This window comes from Podarcis cretensis (genome assembly GCF_951804945.1).
Source record: "Podarcis cretensis genome assembly, chromosome: 3".
NCBI lineage: Eukaryota > Metazoa > Chordata > Lepidosauria > Squamata > Lacertidae > Podarcis > Podarcis cretensis.
Window position 1 is genome coordinate 38547838 of NC_137172.1, and position 17553 is coordinate 38565390.

The following is a 17553-nucleotide window of genomic DNA, read 5'->3' on the forward strand; positions in this document are numbered from 1 at the left end:
ACCCTTTGAACAATAAGCAAAAGCAGTATCTTTTCTTTTTCTTTTGTAAAGTTGAGCTACAAGCATGTGGGCCAGTTTGGACAGTATTTCTGCCCCTTCACCTGTATGTGATCTGAGTTCAGAAATGTGTGCTTCCTCTCAGGCCCCCCACACCATATGTAGAAAGTAGGGCTTGCTTTAAATCAGGGGTGGGGAACCCTTTTGGCCTTGTGGGCCAGATTGTTATCTCCTCTGACCTCACGGGCCAACTTTGGCACATGGATCAATTACTGTATCTTACTTTTAATGTTTAATTATAACAGTTTTTCCTCCTAATAGTTCTATAAGCTTAAATCTTTCAGAGACAAAACCTTACAAAAATAATAATGTTACAACTTCATAAAACACTTTTAAAAGGATTTTTTAAATCATTTAGATGCAGTGCACCTAAATGCACTGATTAAATGATTTTTAAAACCATTTAGATGCAGAGGCTTGTTCCACAATTTATGCACAAGAGAGCATTCCTTGTAACTTTTAAAAATAAGAATTAGGTGGAATCTTCTTATACATTTGAAATCACTAAACTGTTTTCTGCTTTATAAATCAGCTTGATTTTTAAGGTGCAGGAGTGTTTTTTTGAATGTAGTTGGTACTTTCATCTGAGAAACAAAGAGTTTTTGCAGTCTGATTCTAAGCAGAGTACCTCTTATTTAAAGTTATCAAATATAAATGCTTATAAGCGAAAGCCATCTCACAATATTTATCTTTCTCAGTGTTTCATCTATGGTGTTTGTTTTTTAACAGGCTATAAACACAAAGCTGTGAAATGGAGAACTATACCTTTTGCAGCCTAGTGCTATTCATAAGAACAAGCCTGTCTACGGGATTTACCTGCTAGAGTGGTGATTTCTTCTATTTCAGCACTGCTGCCTGAACCATGCTGAAATAAATAAATAAAGTCTGCAAGCATAACAAACAAGTTAAAGCAATGTGTGAAACCTTATAAAAAAAAATCCATAAATGAACTAAGACAAGAAAAATTTTTTTTAGAGAGAATACAAAAACAGCAGCGGTCACAAAATAATTTTAGCAAGGAATAGTTGTGAAAGCTTGCCAGAAGATGTCATAGCTGCTCATCAAAAGGCAATCAGTCATGGCACCTGGCAGACAGGGTGTTGCATTGTCTCTATGTCACCACAGAAAAGGCCCCATCCCTTCTTCCCACCCTTTTGATGCTGATAAGGAAACTGAGTAGTAGAGCTCCATGCGACAGTCTTAAGGATCAAGCTGAATTTGATGGGCAAAGACCATTCTTCTATAGTTCCTGGTCATTTAGGGCTTTAAATTTAGCCTTGAAACAAAGTAGTATTCAGCATAGATGAAATTGGAGTGCCATGTTCGATATTCAGTGGGGCTTACATGAAGGCATGCATAAATTTGTGGTCCTTTACCATGAGCAGCTTCTCTACGCTCCATTTAGAAGGTCGTTTAGTTCTAACTAAATGGGAACCCTGTGTTCCCATTTTATTGGTTGACATTCTCTTGTTTTGTTCTGTTTTTCAGGTGTTTCATTGTGTACATTTTGAGTGCCCAGCTCAAACTGCTGCCCACAAGGAGGAAGGCTGCGAGGAAGACATGTGCACAAGTGGGCAGCAGCTGGCATCCCGTCCACCTCGAGCGTCGAGTGCCAGCTCTGTGCACTCTCTCCCAGGATCCACTTCACACCCATGAGCTCACCAAGCCTATAAAGAGCGTGAATAAAAGTATTTACGACCCCAGTGCCATGATAAAATTGTTCACCATCTTCTTGTTGTAGGCACCTCTTGTTCTCTGAATGGACAGAGGGGACCATACTTGGCAGCTGGAGATGTTCAAGTGGAAAAGGCCGCCCAAAGACTTGAGGGGTGGCTTCACACTTTCCATTTTGTTCAAATCAGGATGTTCTCCAGGGGAAAGAAATAGGCTTTCAGTTTTCACCAACTCTCCTATTTACACCCTACCTCTTTAACTGAACCAAATCAGGCTGAATCGAAGGAAACAAACCAACAAAAAGCCGAGCCCAATTGTAACATAAACATACCATGTGAACAGTATGGAAAAGAGATAATTACATGTGCCTGCAGAAGGTACTTCCTAGGAAATGGGTCTTTCCTTAGAATGTTTATGGAAGATAATGTGTACAGAAACCATATTTTTATTTAATTTATTCTTGATCCACATTTCTTTGTAAATTGCAAGCCATTTTCAAAGTCTAAGAACATAACAGCCTGCTGGATCAGGCCAATGGCCCCTCTAGTCCAGCACCCTGTTCTCACAGTGGTCAGCCAGATGCCTGTGGGAAGTCCACTAATGGGACATGAGTGCAGCAGCACTCTGCCCACCCATGATTCTAGCAACTGGCATTCAGAGACATGCTGCCTCTGACAGTGGAAGCAGAACAATAGCCATTGTAGCAAGTTGATAGCCTTACCCTCCATGAAGTTGTCTAATCCTCGTTTAAAGCCATCCAAGCTGGTGGTCATCACTGCCTCTTGTGGGAGCAAGTTCCATACTTCAACTTTGTGCTGTGTGAAAAAATACTCTGCCCTGAATTTTCCCACATTGAACTTCACTGGATGTCCACAAGTTGTAGTGCTACAAGGTAGAAAAAACTACTATCTACTTTCTCCATGTCATGCATAATTTTATAAATTTCTATCAAGTCACACCTTACTCACCTTTCCTCTAAACTAGAAAGTCCCAAATGCTCCAAACTTTCCTCATAGGGAAGTCTGTGGGTGTATGTATTGATATACCTATATTATTCGCTTATCCTTTTCCTTTTTTCTTGAAATGCTTTCTTGTTTATCATTCTGTATCATATAAATATACCTAATAGTGGTAGGCAATGTGATAATGACTCCATTCGACAAGGAAAAACCCTCAAGGAGGTCGTGCATAAAACAATGCAGTCCAAGGATGCTGTATTGGAATTCTGACTATTTGATATGAATAACAAAATTGTCACTTTTTACTCCCATATAAAACTATCCATCAGGTTCTCAGGTGCAGGAACAATTATTGGCTACTTTAGAAATTACTAAATCATTCTTTAATTTCTACATCAACTGATTTCCAACATCTTTTTTTGTGCTTTGGAAAACAGAAATCTATCTGATCAACATTTCAGCTGGATTTGGTATTAATCAGAGCCGGTGGTACAATCCTGGCAATTTATAGTAAAGGTTTTTTGTTTTGTTTTGTTTAAAAAAGATTATACTATTCCATTAGGGATTTTAAAAAACCCACTTCTAAGAAGCTTTTCACATAATCTCCATAAATACAGATTTGACTTTTATAGTTGGATTTGGTATGTGTGTTAAGTAATTTACAACTCAGTAGTAGCTATCCTTTGTAACTTAATCAGATTATTTGTTTGATTATTCGGAATGTGTTCACATGCAGCATTCCTCACATTCAATTGTTTTACATCCTGCTGCATTTCCTGGAGTGAAAGAGGCTATGCATTTACGCACACATGTCAATGCCATCGACCCATCTAATTGGGGGGGGGGGGGGGAGATGCATTTGTCATGAAGTATGTGACTTTGGAGAATATTATTATTGTCAACTTGTGGTTGTTGTTTTTTTAAGTGGTGTAATATAGTTTGATGCAAATTGTTTGCTTTGACCATGGTGTCCTATAAATAACATTGTTGTCACAGTGCTTAAGCTTAAGTGCTTGCATTCTACTGAATGCTGTTTGTAATAAATGTGGGAAGGAATAGACAGCATTGTGGCTGCAAAGCAGTAAAAGAAAATGACTTCTAAGTTGGCCATGACTCATCTTCAGTTTTTCTTGCTTTTGGTATTTCATCTGCCATTATCTAAACCAAGCTTGCAAGAGTACTGCAGTGTGAAGTGCAGTGCAGGTACACAGTGACCAACCTTTGGAGGAAATCAGGAGATTGGCAAATGAATCATAGAAATGTAGAGTTGGAAGGGACTCCAAGGGTCATTAAGTCCAACTAAAACAATCTCAACTAAAGCATCCATGATGGGTGACCATCCAACCTCTGCTTAAAAACCTCCGTTTGACAGTTGAACAGCTCTTAGTGTCAGAAGGTTCTTCCTGATGTTTAGTCGGAATCTCCTTTCTTGTAACTTGAATCCATTGGTTTGAGTCCACCCTCTTGGAGCAGGAGAAAACAAGCTTGCTGCATCTTCCATGTATCAAGCCTTGAGATATTTGAAGATGGCTAACCTATCAAGTGAAGAAAGCATCAGATGCTTCTGCCAGGGCAAAGGGCCTGGAGATACTCTGTAGCTATCGTGACAACCTTCATTTATTTCACTCTTGTTCCACAAGATTTCCAACTCTTACTCTAGTGCTGCTCTGATTGTTGGATATGTAGGAAGCTCTAGATATATTGGCTAGAAGGCATCAGCTAACATAGCCTGTAGATGAACTGCAGTTGGAGAACAGAAAAATAAGACAAAGATCTGGGAGAGAATGTGAATGGTCTCTTCCTGCCCAAAAAAATTATTATTGTTGATAAAAGGTGTTGAGCAGTGAAGAAGTGCAGCCTCACTTTTAAGTAGCCTTGTGTCTGTCTTTTCTTATTTTGAATGGGGATAATCTAGATTGCCCATAACTTGTTTTTGATCTCTCTTTTCAAACAGTCAGTCAGTTTATAGCACATGCGGGTAAACTGAGGAGAGTGCCAGAGTTCCCCACTTTGGAATGGGGGTGGAGAAATGTTTGGATCACTGTTGTGAACAGTAAGCAATAAGATCAACCTTACCATCTATTATATCAACCTTATAATACTTTAGTTTTTGACTTTGCCCTTTGCTTCACTCAGTTGTGTGTTGTTGTTATTAAAGTTCTAAATAAATCAAGAGCTTGATTGTAAGGCTATTAATAACTTTTTAAAGACAATGCAAGAATTCAAATAAATCATAACTGATAACAGCTTAATCTTCTAGGCAGCAAATACAATTCTGCATACTGTTTCTCCTGCCTTTTAGCCCCCTCTTTGATAATGATATACTTCGTCAAGCTCCCTATGAAGGATGTTGATACCATATTTCCAAGTATTTGAGACAAACCTCTTTTTAAGAGTCTTCCAGAAAGCATTCCTTAACCTCGGGAATGGCCTCCAGAAGGCATCTTAAAACAGAAATTCATGGTAAGAAAAATTTCAATGTTTCCCCCACTGATATATCTGATATAGAAGTTACACACTTATAGTGACTCACACTGTTAGCTCATTTTTCTAAGGACCAACAAAATCTATATATAAATTGTCATCTGTAATTCCATACCATAATCCGGCGTGGCTCAACAATTTGGGGCTGAACCCTGACCCTCTAGGATTCCATGTCAAGTGTTGGCAGCTGAAAAGTTTTTTAAAAAAAGCACATTGTTCAATCACAGCCAGGGGTCTGTGGGAGCAATCAGTAAAATTATTATTATTATAATTATTATTAATATTGTTAATATTATTTAAGGATATTTTGGGGAGACACAAAAAAATCTTTTGGGCATTACAATGGAAACCTATTAGAGCAGAGATTACAAAAATAAATTTGGAGAGGTCCGGGATTCACAAAGAAACTTTTGACAGTTAGTTTTCAATTTTGAGTGTCACTAGTGTGTATTTTATGTTTTAATTTTTAATATTTTTTTCTTCAGTTAGAAATTTGAAGGTATTCCTCATCAGGACATGGAAACAATGCAACTATACTGCATTTGTAGCTATAAAGCTTTTTGTAGCCTCCATCCACAAAGTAGCATGTGCATCTTAACACAGACTCCTTAAGCTGCTTTTTAACCACATCCCACCCACGCCTTAAAACTGTGTAGTAATTAGATATGAGTTTTTCACAGAAGAAACACATACACACTGCTGTGACTTAAGTTGTTTTCCTATTTTATCTCTCCTTGTGTGGAGTATTCAGCTGTGTTGCTTGCAGTATCCCCTAGAAATACCTGACAAAAATCCCTAGGCATCTTGGGTTAAGGACAGCCTCCTTGACACACATCCCTCCAGGAAGCTGTTTTGGGGATTTGTGTTCTAGTGGCAGACCTGGCTGAAGACAAGCCTGTCAGATCTGCACTTGTAACCCCACCCCCTTGCTTGGCCATGATAGGCTAGTTTAAAGTTCCTGGGTAAATCCCAACCACCCTAGTGGCCAACAGAGGAGCCAACGTCATCCGTTGGCTGCACAGGAAGCAGGAGACCACCCAACCCCTGACCTCTGATGGCTCAGCCAGGCCACAGCTGCTGCTCCCGAGCCATAACGGTAAGCTTTACTGTCTTAAAACTGCTAGGAAACTGAGCAGAGTACTCAATTCTTTTGTCAAGTCATAGTCAAACTATCACAACAAGGTGCTTCTGAAAGGTTTGTTTAGTTTTCTGTTAAACTTGTAGGGGTAGTATACAGATTTGGTTGCTTTTAAAGAGAAAAATAAATGGTACAATTTAAAGAGCAATTAGGTATGCTGACTGCTCTGCAATCTCCTGAATTCCCAGCCCAGTGCTTTAGTACAAACCTAGAAATGCAAGAAGGACTATATTACAGTGTTAAGATGCATAGTTTGCACAGCAAAATACTGTCTGTCCCTATGTAGGCTGTAGGCTGACCACATCAGTTGTGAAGACAGATATGTGCATCGATGTCCAGTAGCAACAGGACATTTAAGTAATGCCACCTTGTCCCTTCCCAAAATCACCAAATTAGTATATGTTAACTATCCTGAACCAGATTGTAAATAACATTTCCATGTATTTGGTTTAAAGACAGTTTAGTATATTTCATGGAGACGTAGCAGCCATGCAATTTTCCTAAGACACTCAAATGCTATTTCTGAAAGTGCTTATGCGTTTATATGTATATAAGGCAACCCTATTGCCACAGCATTGCCACATTCTTAGAAATGCAAATTTTCAGTTTTCAGAGGATTTGGGTAGTGAGAAATTCCTTACTGGCCTTTTACATTACGCAGATGCTAATGACTTTTCAAGGCTCTCATTAATCTAGAGGGAAATCTTGACCTTATTAATTTCACTGGGCGACATGCAATTAATTGTGATGGGTCCAAAATTTCACACCCATTATAATTGGCAATTAACATGATTATAAATGCTAAAGCAAAATAGTTTCAAAATTGGTACCTATAACTGATTCACCAGTGTGTCCTGGTACAAAGCTTTTAGGAAGAATCTTCAAAAATAATTCTATAGTAACTGGAGCCCAATAGTACAAGTTATATTATGCATGTGGACATTACTGTTTGACTTGCACCAATTATTTCTGTTTGATGTGAAGCCTGCAGTGTTCTGAATATTTGCTGCATGTGAAGTAGTACAAAATGCAGACAAACACTGACCAGGGTTGCACAATGCAGTAAGCCAAACCACCCTGAGATCTTATGATGAAGGGCGGTATATAAATTTAATAAATAATGAAATAATAACTACTTGCTGACTGCTGAGGAGCAGATCACAGCTGCTTTGCTCCTCCCTAGGCTTATTAAAACAGCAGCTAAGCCAAGGTTTGACTTAGTATGTCATCTGAACCTGAAATACCTTTGCTACAACTTACGGTTAGTGCAGAGAGAACTTAGCAATAGGTCATGGAGCAGAAGGCACACTAAACCAAACCTTGGCTTAGCTCAGTATGTCACAGCAGTAAAAAGAACCAAAGAGGAAAAAAAGTTAGAGAAATATCCTCCCTGGGGAGCCCACAGAGTCCCACTGTCTTGCTAAGCCACAGCTTGGATTACTGTGTTGTGCAGACCAACTCAGTACAAGAGTTTCAAGGGGAGCACATTAGAAGCAAGCATGGTGTGTGCTGTGAAATGTGTTGCAAACATTACAGCTTCTAAGTAACCATTTTGTGTATCTGAGAAAATAGTGTCTATGGCTGTGATCCTAAGTGATACATTCTTATTCAAATCTGCAACGTGCCTAGCTATTTCTGTTCCAACAGTTTCCACTGCTGAAGAAACCATGTACTTTTTCAACTGAACAGTGGCTCATCTTTGGTAGGAGAACAGAAACAGCAAGTGCATTTCTGTCTGGGTTCGTCACAGGCACAGCTCAATTCTTTGGATAACAGCTTATATCTTCAGAAAATAATCTTAAATGACATTATCAAAGGGCATCTTGCAAATCTGTTGAGTAAGAATTGTGTGGTATCCTAGGGGAGGATTTAGTTTTTTTAAAACTTTAATTTTAAAACATCCCAGTAGGAAAAGAGGATTTAAAAATTATTAACAGAATGAATGCAAACTGACAGCTGCAATGTGTTGGATCTCTGGTGGGACCGTGGAAATTCTTGCCATGTTTCCACACGATGACTACAAATTTCATCACATGGCAGTTCACTTATACGTCACTCAGAATTAATTACTTCTCATATTTTATTTCTCTAACATATGTGAGCAATGGCTAAGGGTAACTCATAAAGAAATGGTATGCTTTTGAAAGGTTCCATGCTGACATTAATCATTATTATCCTACTGTGTATCCAGCAATAGCCACATTTCCATTCTATATCAGTTTTAAAGTGTGTTATTTATAGCTATCAGATCACTGAGTTGTGTCCATTACTGGAGAGGTCTGGGGGCAACAGTTCAGATTGCATCAGATGAAATACTACAGCTGGTGACTAAAAACCATGAAGGTGGGGGAGAGAAGGGAGGGCTCTTCCAGCTTGGTTAAGAGGTAAAGGAGCAAAGAGCCAGAAGCAATGCTTAGCAGTGGCGCTATTAAAAAACCCCACTTTTGACCTCTCCCTTGAGTTGCCACCAATACTTATTATAATTATCTAGTATTTAAATTACGATGTTGGTAAATGGATTTTGCAAGATCCCATTCAATGCCATTGGGGAGGATGTGCTTTGAAAACCCTTTGAATTTTTTTAAGCTAGCATCTTAAAACCTTATAATTAATTGGTTACACAAGGATTACTTTGATATACCAAACAAGCTTGAAAACCTGCTTTTGAGTCAGTGCTCTGTGCTAGCCCTATCACTAGGCAGAGTGCGGTGATTGTTTCAGGCAGCTGACCTGAAGTGTCATGAAAAGGGTAGGAAATAGTTATTTAGTTTGTTACTGTTGTTGTTGCCTGCCAGGAGCCTTACAGAATTTTCTGCCTCAATGACTTGTCTAGTCTTCTATATCACGCACTCGGAATTAGAGCAGGGCAGTGCTGGTGCATCAACTTATGTTCTGCACCAGGCAGCAGAATGTTTGGGGTTGGTCCTGCTCTATGCCAATAGGATGAAAATAGATGTGTAATGATGAAAAGCTAGGCATACAAAGTAGCTATTCTGGAGTCTCAAAGGGAGAAAGTATGTTCAAATGCTGCTAGCACAACTCAGAAATTCAAAATAGAATACAATCATACCTCGGAAGTAAAACACCTTGCAAGACAAATGTCTTGGCTTCCAAACACCACAAACCCAGAAGTGATTGTTCTGGTCTGCAAACATTTTTTGGAACCCGACTGTCCGCCGTGGCCTCCAATTGGCTGCAGTAGCTTCCTGCAGCCAATCGGAAGCCGCGCCTTGGTTCTCAAACGTTTTGGAAGTCGAATGGACTTCCAGAATGGATTCCATTCGACTTCCAAGGTATGACTGTACTGGTGAAATGCCATCAAATCAACAGAAAGGAGGAAACGGAATGAGCACCTGTCAAGGGCAAGTGTAGTTCTGCTCCCAGAAATGCATTGCAAACACACCCATCCCACTTTACTGGCCCAGCCATGCTACCACTCTGAGAGATATGCAGCAGCGTCCCTTTTTATAGGGGAAACATTAAAGTGTGCTGAAGAAATCATTTGGCCTTTTTCCTGTGGCCAAATTGTCTTGTGAGGAGTGCAACCCCTGCCCTGGATTCTATTTTTTTCGGTCATGCTCATGCAAATATACCGACTCTATGCCTTTCTAGATTCCAGTTCTCACCATCCTTTATCATTGGCCTTTCTGGCTGGGGCTGGTGGGAGATGAGTCCAACAACATCTAAAGGCTAACATATCCCCTGCCCCCATTCTAACAAGTCAGAGAGACAGAACCCAACAACTGGATCTGGCATTTTATTTAGTTGTAGTAACAGGGACAGTGCTAGCAAATCCAGAATTTAGACCAATTATTTTCCTTGTATTGACAAAATGAAGTGTGTATGGTAGCAGGACTGTTGGTAAAGATGAACTATATTGATTTCAATGTGGCTAGGACCTAATATATCCTGAAAAGAATTCTTCTAGTTAACAGGTTCCTCTTTTCATCCTATGTGGCATGGTGACATTTATAGTTTAGAAAGCGCACCCAGGCTGTTTAACAAGTCACAAAGCTTAGTTATGCATTCTTGTCCATCTTACCATTAATTTATGGATCTGAATAATCTACACTGTGTTATAAAAAGGACAGCAATGAAAGTGTGTCTAGAGCCCTGGAGAATTGTATTAGCATAATGTTCCCGAACTCCCAGAACGCTCTCTTATCAGTCTGTCCCCACACCTAACTGCTTCTCATTTTCTCTTTCCACACTTATTGCTCACATTCTTGTCCTCCTTCGCTCCACCTGCTCTACCTTCAGCGTTTGATCATATTTCCTATTTGCTTTTCTGAAAGATGATAACATTATGGAAATTTGGCTCTCCAGCTGTCTGTCCTACACTTCGGTAGTGTATCTGTCCTGTGCCTCCTAATTAAAAGGAAAACTTTTACCAGAAATACTCAAAGCTAAATATGATTAGTACTGAATCTTTGCTCACTCTGCCATCAATTGAGCCCCTGTCAACCTTCAGGTTGCATCCTGCCCTGTGCTTTTGATTTCTCATCCACAAACCAGTCAATTATACATAATTAGCTGAAGATCTATAGATCTATGCAGTATCAGACTGGGGGGGGGGAATTATAAAGAACTGCATCCAGCATCTTTTCTTCCACTACAGTATTCCAATGGGCTTCTCTGAAAGCTGCCTTGGAGTAAAGCAATTTGGGGAATGGGAATTGCGCTGAGCATTTGTTTGTTTGTTTGCAAGATTTCTCATCCACGCTCCATCATAAGGTCACAGGGCAGCTTACAACCATATAATGCAGTTACAGAAACAAATAAAACCATTACAATTATGAAAACAAGTAAAAGAGCTTCAAGTGGAACCCAACAGTATATATTCAGCAAAAGAAGTGGGTCCCACAAAAGAGAAATGCCTTAACTGTCAAAGACCAAGGTAAAGAGATGCATCTTCACCACAGGGCAAAAGCTGTACATTTAATATGCTAGGTGCGCCTCTGGGGAGAGTGTCACAAATTAGGGGCCACTGGATCAGGCCAACAATGGCCTATCTAGTCCAGCATCCTGTTCCCTCCGTGGCCAACCAGATGCCTGCGAGCAGGATTCAGGCACAAGAGCACTATCCCTCCTGGAGTTTCCAGCATCCAATACTCAGCTTTACTGCCTCTGGCCATAGAGGCAGAGCATAGTAGCCATTGGTGGCCTTATCCTTCATGATTTTTTCTAATCCTATTTTAAGGCCAGCCAGGTTGGTGGTCATCACTGCCTCATGTGGGAGCAAGTTCCATAGTTTAACTGTGTGCTGCGTGAAGGACTTTCTTTTATCTTCCCTGAATCTTCCAACATTTAGCTTCACTGGATGTCCACGAGTTGTAGTGTTATGAAAGAGGGAGAAAAACTTTTCTCTATCTACCTTCTCTATGCCATGCATAATTTTATAAGCATCTATCAAGTCACCTCTTACTTGTCTTTTTTCTGATCTATGAAGTCCCATATCCTTGTTGCATACTTGGAAGTTTGGGGTTGTTTCCCTGTTGTCACTCCTGAACACAAACCTGCCCCTCAGCTGAAGTTCGTGCATTTTGTACAAACTATATGTAATGAGTGTGGTACTTTGGCTATGAAGCTGTGGCCTCTTCAAACATTGTTGAATTCTAACTCCCAACAATCCAGCCTCAAGGCCATGTTCAAGGATAATGGATGTTTCAGTCCAACAGCATTGTTTCTCAACCCTGTCCTTAAAATTTCCCAGCTTTTAAGAAACTCCATTCCCTCGATCATTTCAGTTCTGTTTCTTTTCCCACTGTGCTTTCTCCAGCTCTACAATATGATCTCCTTCCCTACTTTGCCCTTCCATCATTCCATAACATATTCAGACATGTCTGATGTACACTCTGATCATAGTCCTTAGTCAGTTCCAGTGGGCCATACAGAGTTCTCCACTTAACCTCTATCACTGGTTCTCATTCCTGACCTCCAGCAGATACTTTCTGCCTTTCCCTGCTCACCTCAGACTACTTACCAAGTCATGACTTTTTGCGTTGACTCTGCTTCCTGCTTCCCCCTTGTACAATAAATTGGTTCACTTTACCTACTCTAAACTACCTCAGATCACATTGTGAACACAGATGGGCTACAACTCAAATACTTGGATGATGAGAGAACCTTTTTTGCTCTTCAGACACCACTTGAGCTCTCTGTAATGCCATTAGTTTAAGTAATTAACTGTGCAGATAAACTTGATGCGACTGTAGGCTCATCCTGTCATCATCTACCATTTTAGTGGTGCCTTTTTCAGCTGGCACTTTGCAATCCAAGAAGCATAGCTCCTTGTGTCCCGCCTCCCCAGATTCCTCTCTATTTTAAAGCAAAATCATTGTACTGGTGCCATCTTTAACTGAAAACCATTTACAAATTGCCGCATTAGTCCTCAATGCCTGGCTATTTAAAAGAGCTGTGCATCTGTACTTAACTTTGCCTATTGTGTAAGAACACTTCTCCCTACAGCATGCTGTGATTACATTGCTGACCTATTTTGTACTATAGCATTATCTGCATCACCAGCCATTTTGACTGGCTAGATTGATTGGTTCTGTATTGTGGGTCTTTCTGTTCTTTTCCCCTTCTCTTGTCTGGCCTTAGAGAATGTTCATGTAAGTCAGTGGACCTCTCTATTTTGAAACGTGCTGCTTTGAACATTCTTCACCAGCAGAGATAGCTCTACTAAGCAACTAGTTACCCTGCAATTCTTATGAACTTTTAGGAAGTGGGAAAGTTCCACAGATGACACCCTCAAAATTGTCCCTTTGTAATGTCTGCTGGTGTTCAGATGAAAAATATGCAGGGCTGCTGTGCTGGTATGAGACAATCTAAGCATGCTACCAAAATCTGTAACAGTTTCTCATAAAAACAAATAAAAAAGGATGAATAACAAAATTTGGAAATGGGAATGATCATTCTCTGGTTTTTTGGGAGGCGGGGAGCAGAAAGAGACCACTGAAGTCCCGAATCACTGCCAGAACGAACAATGTTATGAGCAAATGTGGAAAAGATATTATATTCTTTGCATTTATTTCATATGAGGTTTCTTTGCATTGTAATATGTAATGCAAGGTAAAATATATATATCACATGGTGGAAATTAGGTGTGTACCTTGTATAGATGATGTGGCTGTGGTTTTAGGAATAAACTTGATATTTTGTGCTTAACTCCTGATCTTTCTCTCTGCCTGTCTTTTTAACAACCAGCGCACACAAATGATGCCATATGCTACCATTTGGTAGGGCAGAAGTCCAGATCAAAGTCAAGGCCTTTGTTCTATTACAGAATTTTAAGTACCGCTATCAGAAGGTGGAATATATCTGTGCTTTCATTGCCCCTTTTACTCCCTGAGGGCTTTGAGGGATGGTAAATATATGGCAGGAAAAAGGGGGGAAGTTCTAAATGCATCAGTCAGTACAGGCCTATCTTTAGACACACGGAGGCAGATCAGCTCCACCTTTGCCACTTGCTATACCTCTGGCCACCCATCCTGCAAAACTCTTATGCGCCTTTCGTCCTCCCCCTCCATGCTGTGTTGCTCTGAGGAAAGAAGACTCCTTCCTCAGAGTGATGCATTCTGGGCAAGGTAGCCAGGAACAGTACCGTTATGACTACTACTGCTTTGCTTCTGTGGCTAGAAGTTCTGGTTTGAAATTAGTTGTGATAATTTCCAACTAATAGCTAAAGAGTTTATGGGTAAGCAGGGAGGCAAGGCAGCATGGAAGGGAGAGGACGACTCAGGGGCAGCAGAGCCACCCACCTTGAACAGGGCACTGTTTTGCTCTGACCCTGGCCTCCACAACCGAGGAAAGTGCGTTTGGCTAACAGAAAAGCAGGAATGTGTTTAGAAATGCTGCCGGGTAATGACAATGATGTTTTAATTATGGAATTCTGTCTTGATATAAATCTAGCATAGCTAGTCAGCCCTCTCCAGACACTATAGGGTTATTATATGAGACGGCAGCAGAGAAGAATGTGCTAGCTTTGCCCCCTTGTTGCCATTCTCACTGCCCTCCAATTCACGGACAGCAGACCTGGAAATTCCCTTGTGGTGGAATCTGTGGGGTGAATTCATTGTTGTGCTAACGTTCCATCAGCACAAGCATTTTACTGTTGGTTCTCTTGATCCCACAAAAGCAGTGGGTGGGGACTCCCATTGCACAAGCAAAAGTCCTAGTGCAGGGTTTCCACTAGTGAGATTCATTAGGTGAATCCTGCCCTGCACATTTAAATGAAATGAGAGCTGATAGATTGGCTAATTGGGGGAATACAGTCTTGACGAGGAAGTATGACCAAGCAGTCTTGTGATGAGACATCAGCTTTATATTCCAACACAAAGCACTCTTTTATTGCTTGTTTGTAATTCCAAAGGGCAAAACTATTTATTTTAAGCAGGTGGCTGCTTGAATCTTAGAACACTATCACATCCTGTCATTTGAATGCTGCTTAGAAAGGTTGAAGGGGCAGAGCTACTCAAAAGCACAATTTTACCTTCCAGTTTGGAACAAAATTTAACTCAAATGGTGACGTTAAAGGGAGCGACACATACTTAATTTAGTTCACTCCAGCTTCTGGGAGACTGCTACAAAGCTAGCATCTTCTCTGGCATGAGAACGTGGCTGCCCTTCAATACAATACAAGGCACAGAAATCTTACAGACAGGGAGATCCACTTGTGCCCACAGTGGCCCACAGGCAGTAATAGCAGAGAGGAAATGGGTCTGGCATATTTATGTATGTAATTATTAAAAATACAGAATTTAATAAATTTTAGAACTTTAAAACAGAACTGCCACATAATAAAACAGCAGATAAAATTGCACAAGATCAGCAACAGCAGCAAACCAAATCTAGTCCACATAGTCAAATCACCATAAAAGGTGCTGAAAACTCATCAAAGTTGGTGCCAGCCCATACAAAGGGTTAACCCTCACCCACCCACGCCTCCCTGTGCTCTAAATCATCCTTGCCCTCTGATGGCAATTTTTAATCAAAGGAAAAGGGGGGTAAAATTCAAGGATCTAGTTTGTCCCTAAGACATTTTTATTTTTATTTTATTTTATTGGTCTGGAATGTGCAGCACTAACTACAGCACTTTATTGTCCTGAAGGTGTTTTCCTTCTTGAGAACTAGTGATTGACTGATTTATGAGCCTGCAAAAAGAAAGAAAGAAAAGACTGCCACCGTTATCAGGCCAGAGTGTAGAATATGGTTCTCCCTGGCCTTTAAAGATAAGAAATATAAAAAGAGTTCAGATGGATTAGGTCATTGGTGAATCTAGTCTAGCATCCCATAGTGCAGAGTGGGCAGCCACAAGTCTACATGTGAAGGCAAAACCCCTCCCTCCCCCCTGCATGTTCTGGTCCAGAACAGGTTGGACTGGCAACTTACAATCTAGCTAAACAATTCCCTTCTGTTCTGGATGGTTTCTGGGTGTGAAGGGGTTATTAAAAGTATAATATTGGAATGATATGAGTACCAAAATATTGCTCTCAAGGATGTCTAGCACACCATGCTGTCTGGAGAACTGTTTATTACATAGGGGCTATTCCAGCCTGTTCAGTTCAGTTCTGGCTTTTCAACCAGGGTCGTTAAGTTAATAAGCTCCTCCTCTTCACATACGTACCATTCAAACACCTGACAATATTTATCAATAACTAATAAATATGTTTGTAATACAGCTTTCCTGTTAATTCAACCAAAGCAACATCTAACCATTCCCAAAACAAGTAATTTCCATTGCCTTAAAAGGAGCCTCTAATTGATAGCTTGATCCTAGCATATCCCTGCAGACTTAAAGGTTAATGGGACTCTGCCAGCCTTGCTAAATTTTCTGGGACAAATTTTCTCTCTCCTTGGGCCAAGCTGGACTGCTGGCATCTTCTGAAAGCAGCCAGCCCATCCTGGAATGCTACCTACTGAGCATGCTCCAACAGATGCCTCCTCTGGCAAGGGGAAGAGGAAGCGTCATTGCCACAGCTTCTACTGGGAAATACTGACATGCTGGATTTCTGTTCAATATTGCTACTAACAAATATGATGACAGCACCCTGGGTGACACAAACACAGTGGAGACTGGTGCATGTGTTGCTATTAATATATAGATATAAAGAACAGAGTGGAAGACTGCCCAGGGCAAGGTTGAAGCTCTCAACTGGCAGCTTTATAAGTCCACTCAGTTTAATGAGGCATTAAATTATCATTGCATCATTGGGACAAATTAACATAATTGATGTCAGCATCAGAGTCTGAAGAATGACTTGTATCAAGCCGTTTAATAATCCAAACATATTAGATGTCTGTCTTAAGTAATGGCTGGGCTGGGCTGGGGGTGCACCAGGCTGCAAAAAATGGCTTTGCTTTTGGTGCTGCGCTGCCGGAAGGGTGCCCAAAATCCACCCCATTGCAAATCATGTGGCAGCTGACGGCTGGGAAGCCAAGATGCATTGCCAGTTAGGGAAAGGGCCCCCAGTCCCTTCCCTCAAGGAGACAGTGCAAGATGTGTCCTTGTGGGTGCCTTCTCCCAGGTTTCAATGTCTTGTGGGACAGGCCTTCCATCACTCCTCTTAAAGCGACAGTTCCACAGGCTAATACATCTCACTAATGGCAGCTGTATCCTGACAGGCATCTATTAATGCAAAAGAAACAGTTAGGCCAGGCAATTCTTTAGAAAGTGCTCTAGCTCAGTTTGGTGTTGAGGAGGCATTTGTGGCTTCAGGATGAGCCTGATGTGATGGTCATGTTACTTTAAAGTGCAACTGCTCCAGGTTTTTGTAGGCTTGTGGTAAAAGGAAATATTGTATGTGAGGAGCCCTCCCCACTCCCCCCCCCACACAACCTACACTCCCAACAAGGAAGAGAGAAATAATGCTAAGATAAGAGCAGAGAAGCACCAGATTTTTCAGAATTGTCGAGAGCAGGATTCTGTTGGCTTGTTCTCATAGCATTGAGGCCCTTCTACCAGCTCCATGTAACAGATGGGTTTCCCAAGTATTTGGGACTTTTATAAATGTGGGTTATGTTTCATAGCCTTGAAAATGAAGACACACTATGGTATTCTGCACATAGGGCTCAAAGCATTGACCTTTCCCATTCTCATCACTGCTGTGATGGGGGTGATGATTTGAACCTCTCATGCTGTCCCCAGAATGCATCATACTGGGATTCAGCTATGAAAGTCAACACTGTGCCAACAATGGCAAGCCCCAAATAAACCCATCCCACAGCTTACATGCTGTA

The 17553-nt window shown here is 40.8% G+C and overlaps 1 protein-coding gene across 4 annotated transcripts in view; it reads left to right on the forward strand.

Annotated features, from left to right (window-relative positions):
- Nucleotides 1-13482, forward strand: part of BTBD9 (BTB domain containing 9) — a 156495-nt gene extending 143013 nt beyond the window's left edge. For all 4 annotated transcript variants that reach the window (XM_079969267.1, XM_079969264.1, XM_079969265.1 and 1 more), the window contains one exon: nucleotides 1546-13482. In XM_079969267.1, the coding sequence (XP_079825393.1) occupies nucleotides 1546-1713 (168 nt within the window). In that variant the 3' untranslated portion in view covers nucleotides 1714-13482. The remainder of the gene's footprint in view (nucleotides 1-1545) is intronic.
- Nucleotides 13483-17553: the final 4071 nt, after the last annotated feature.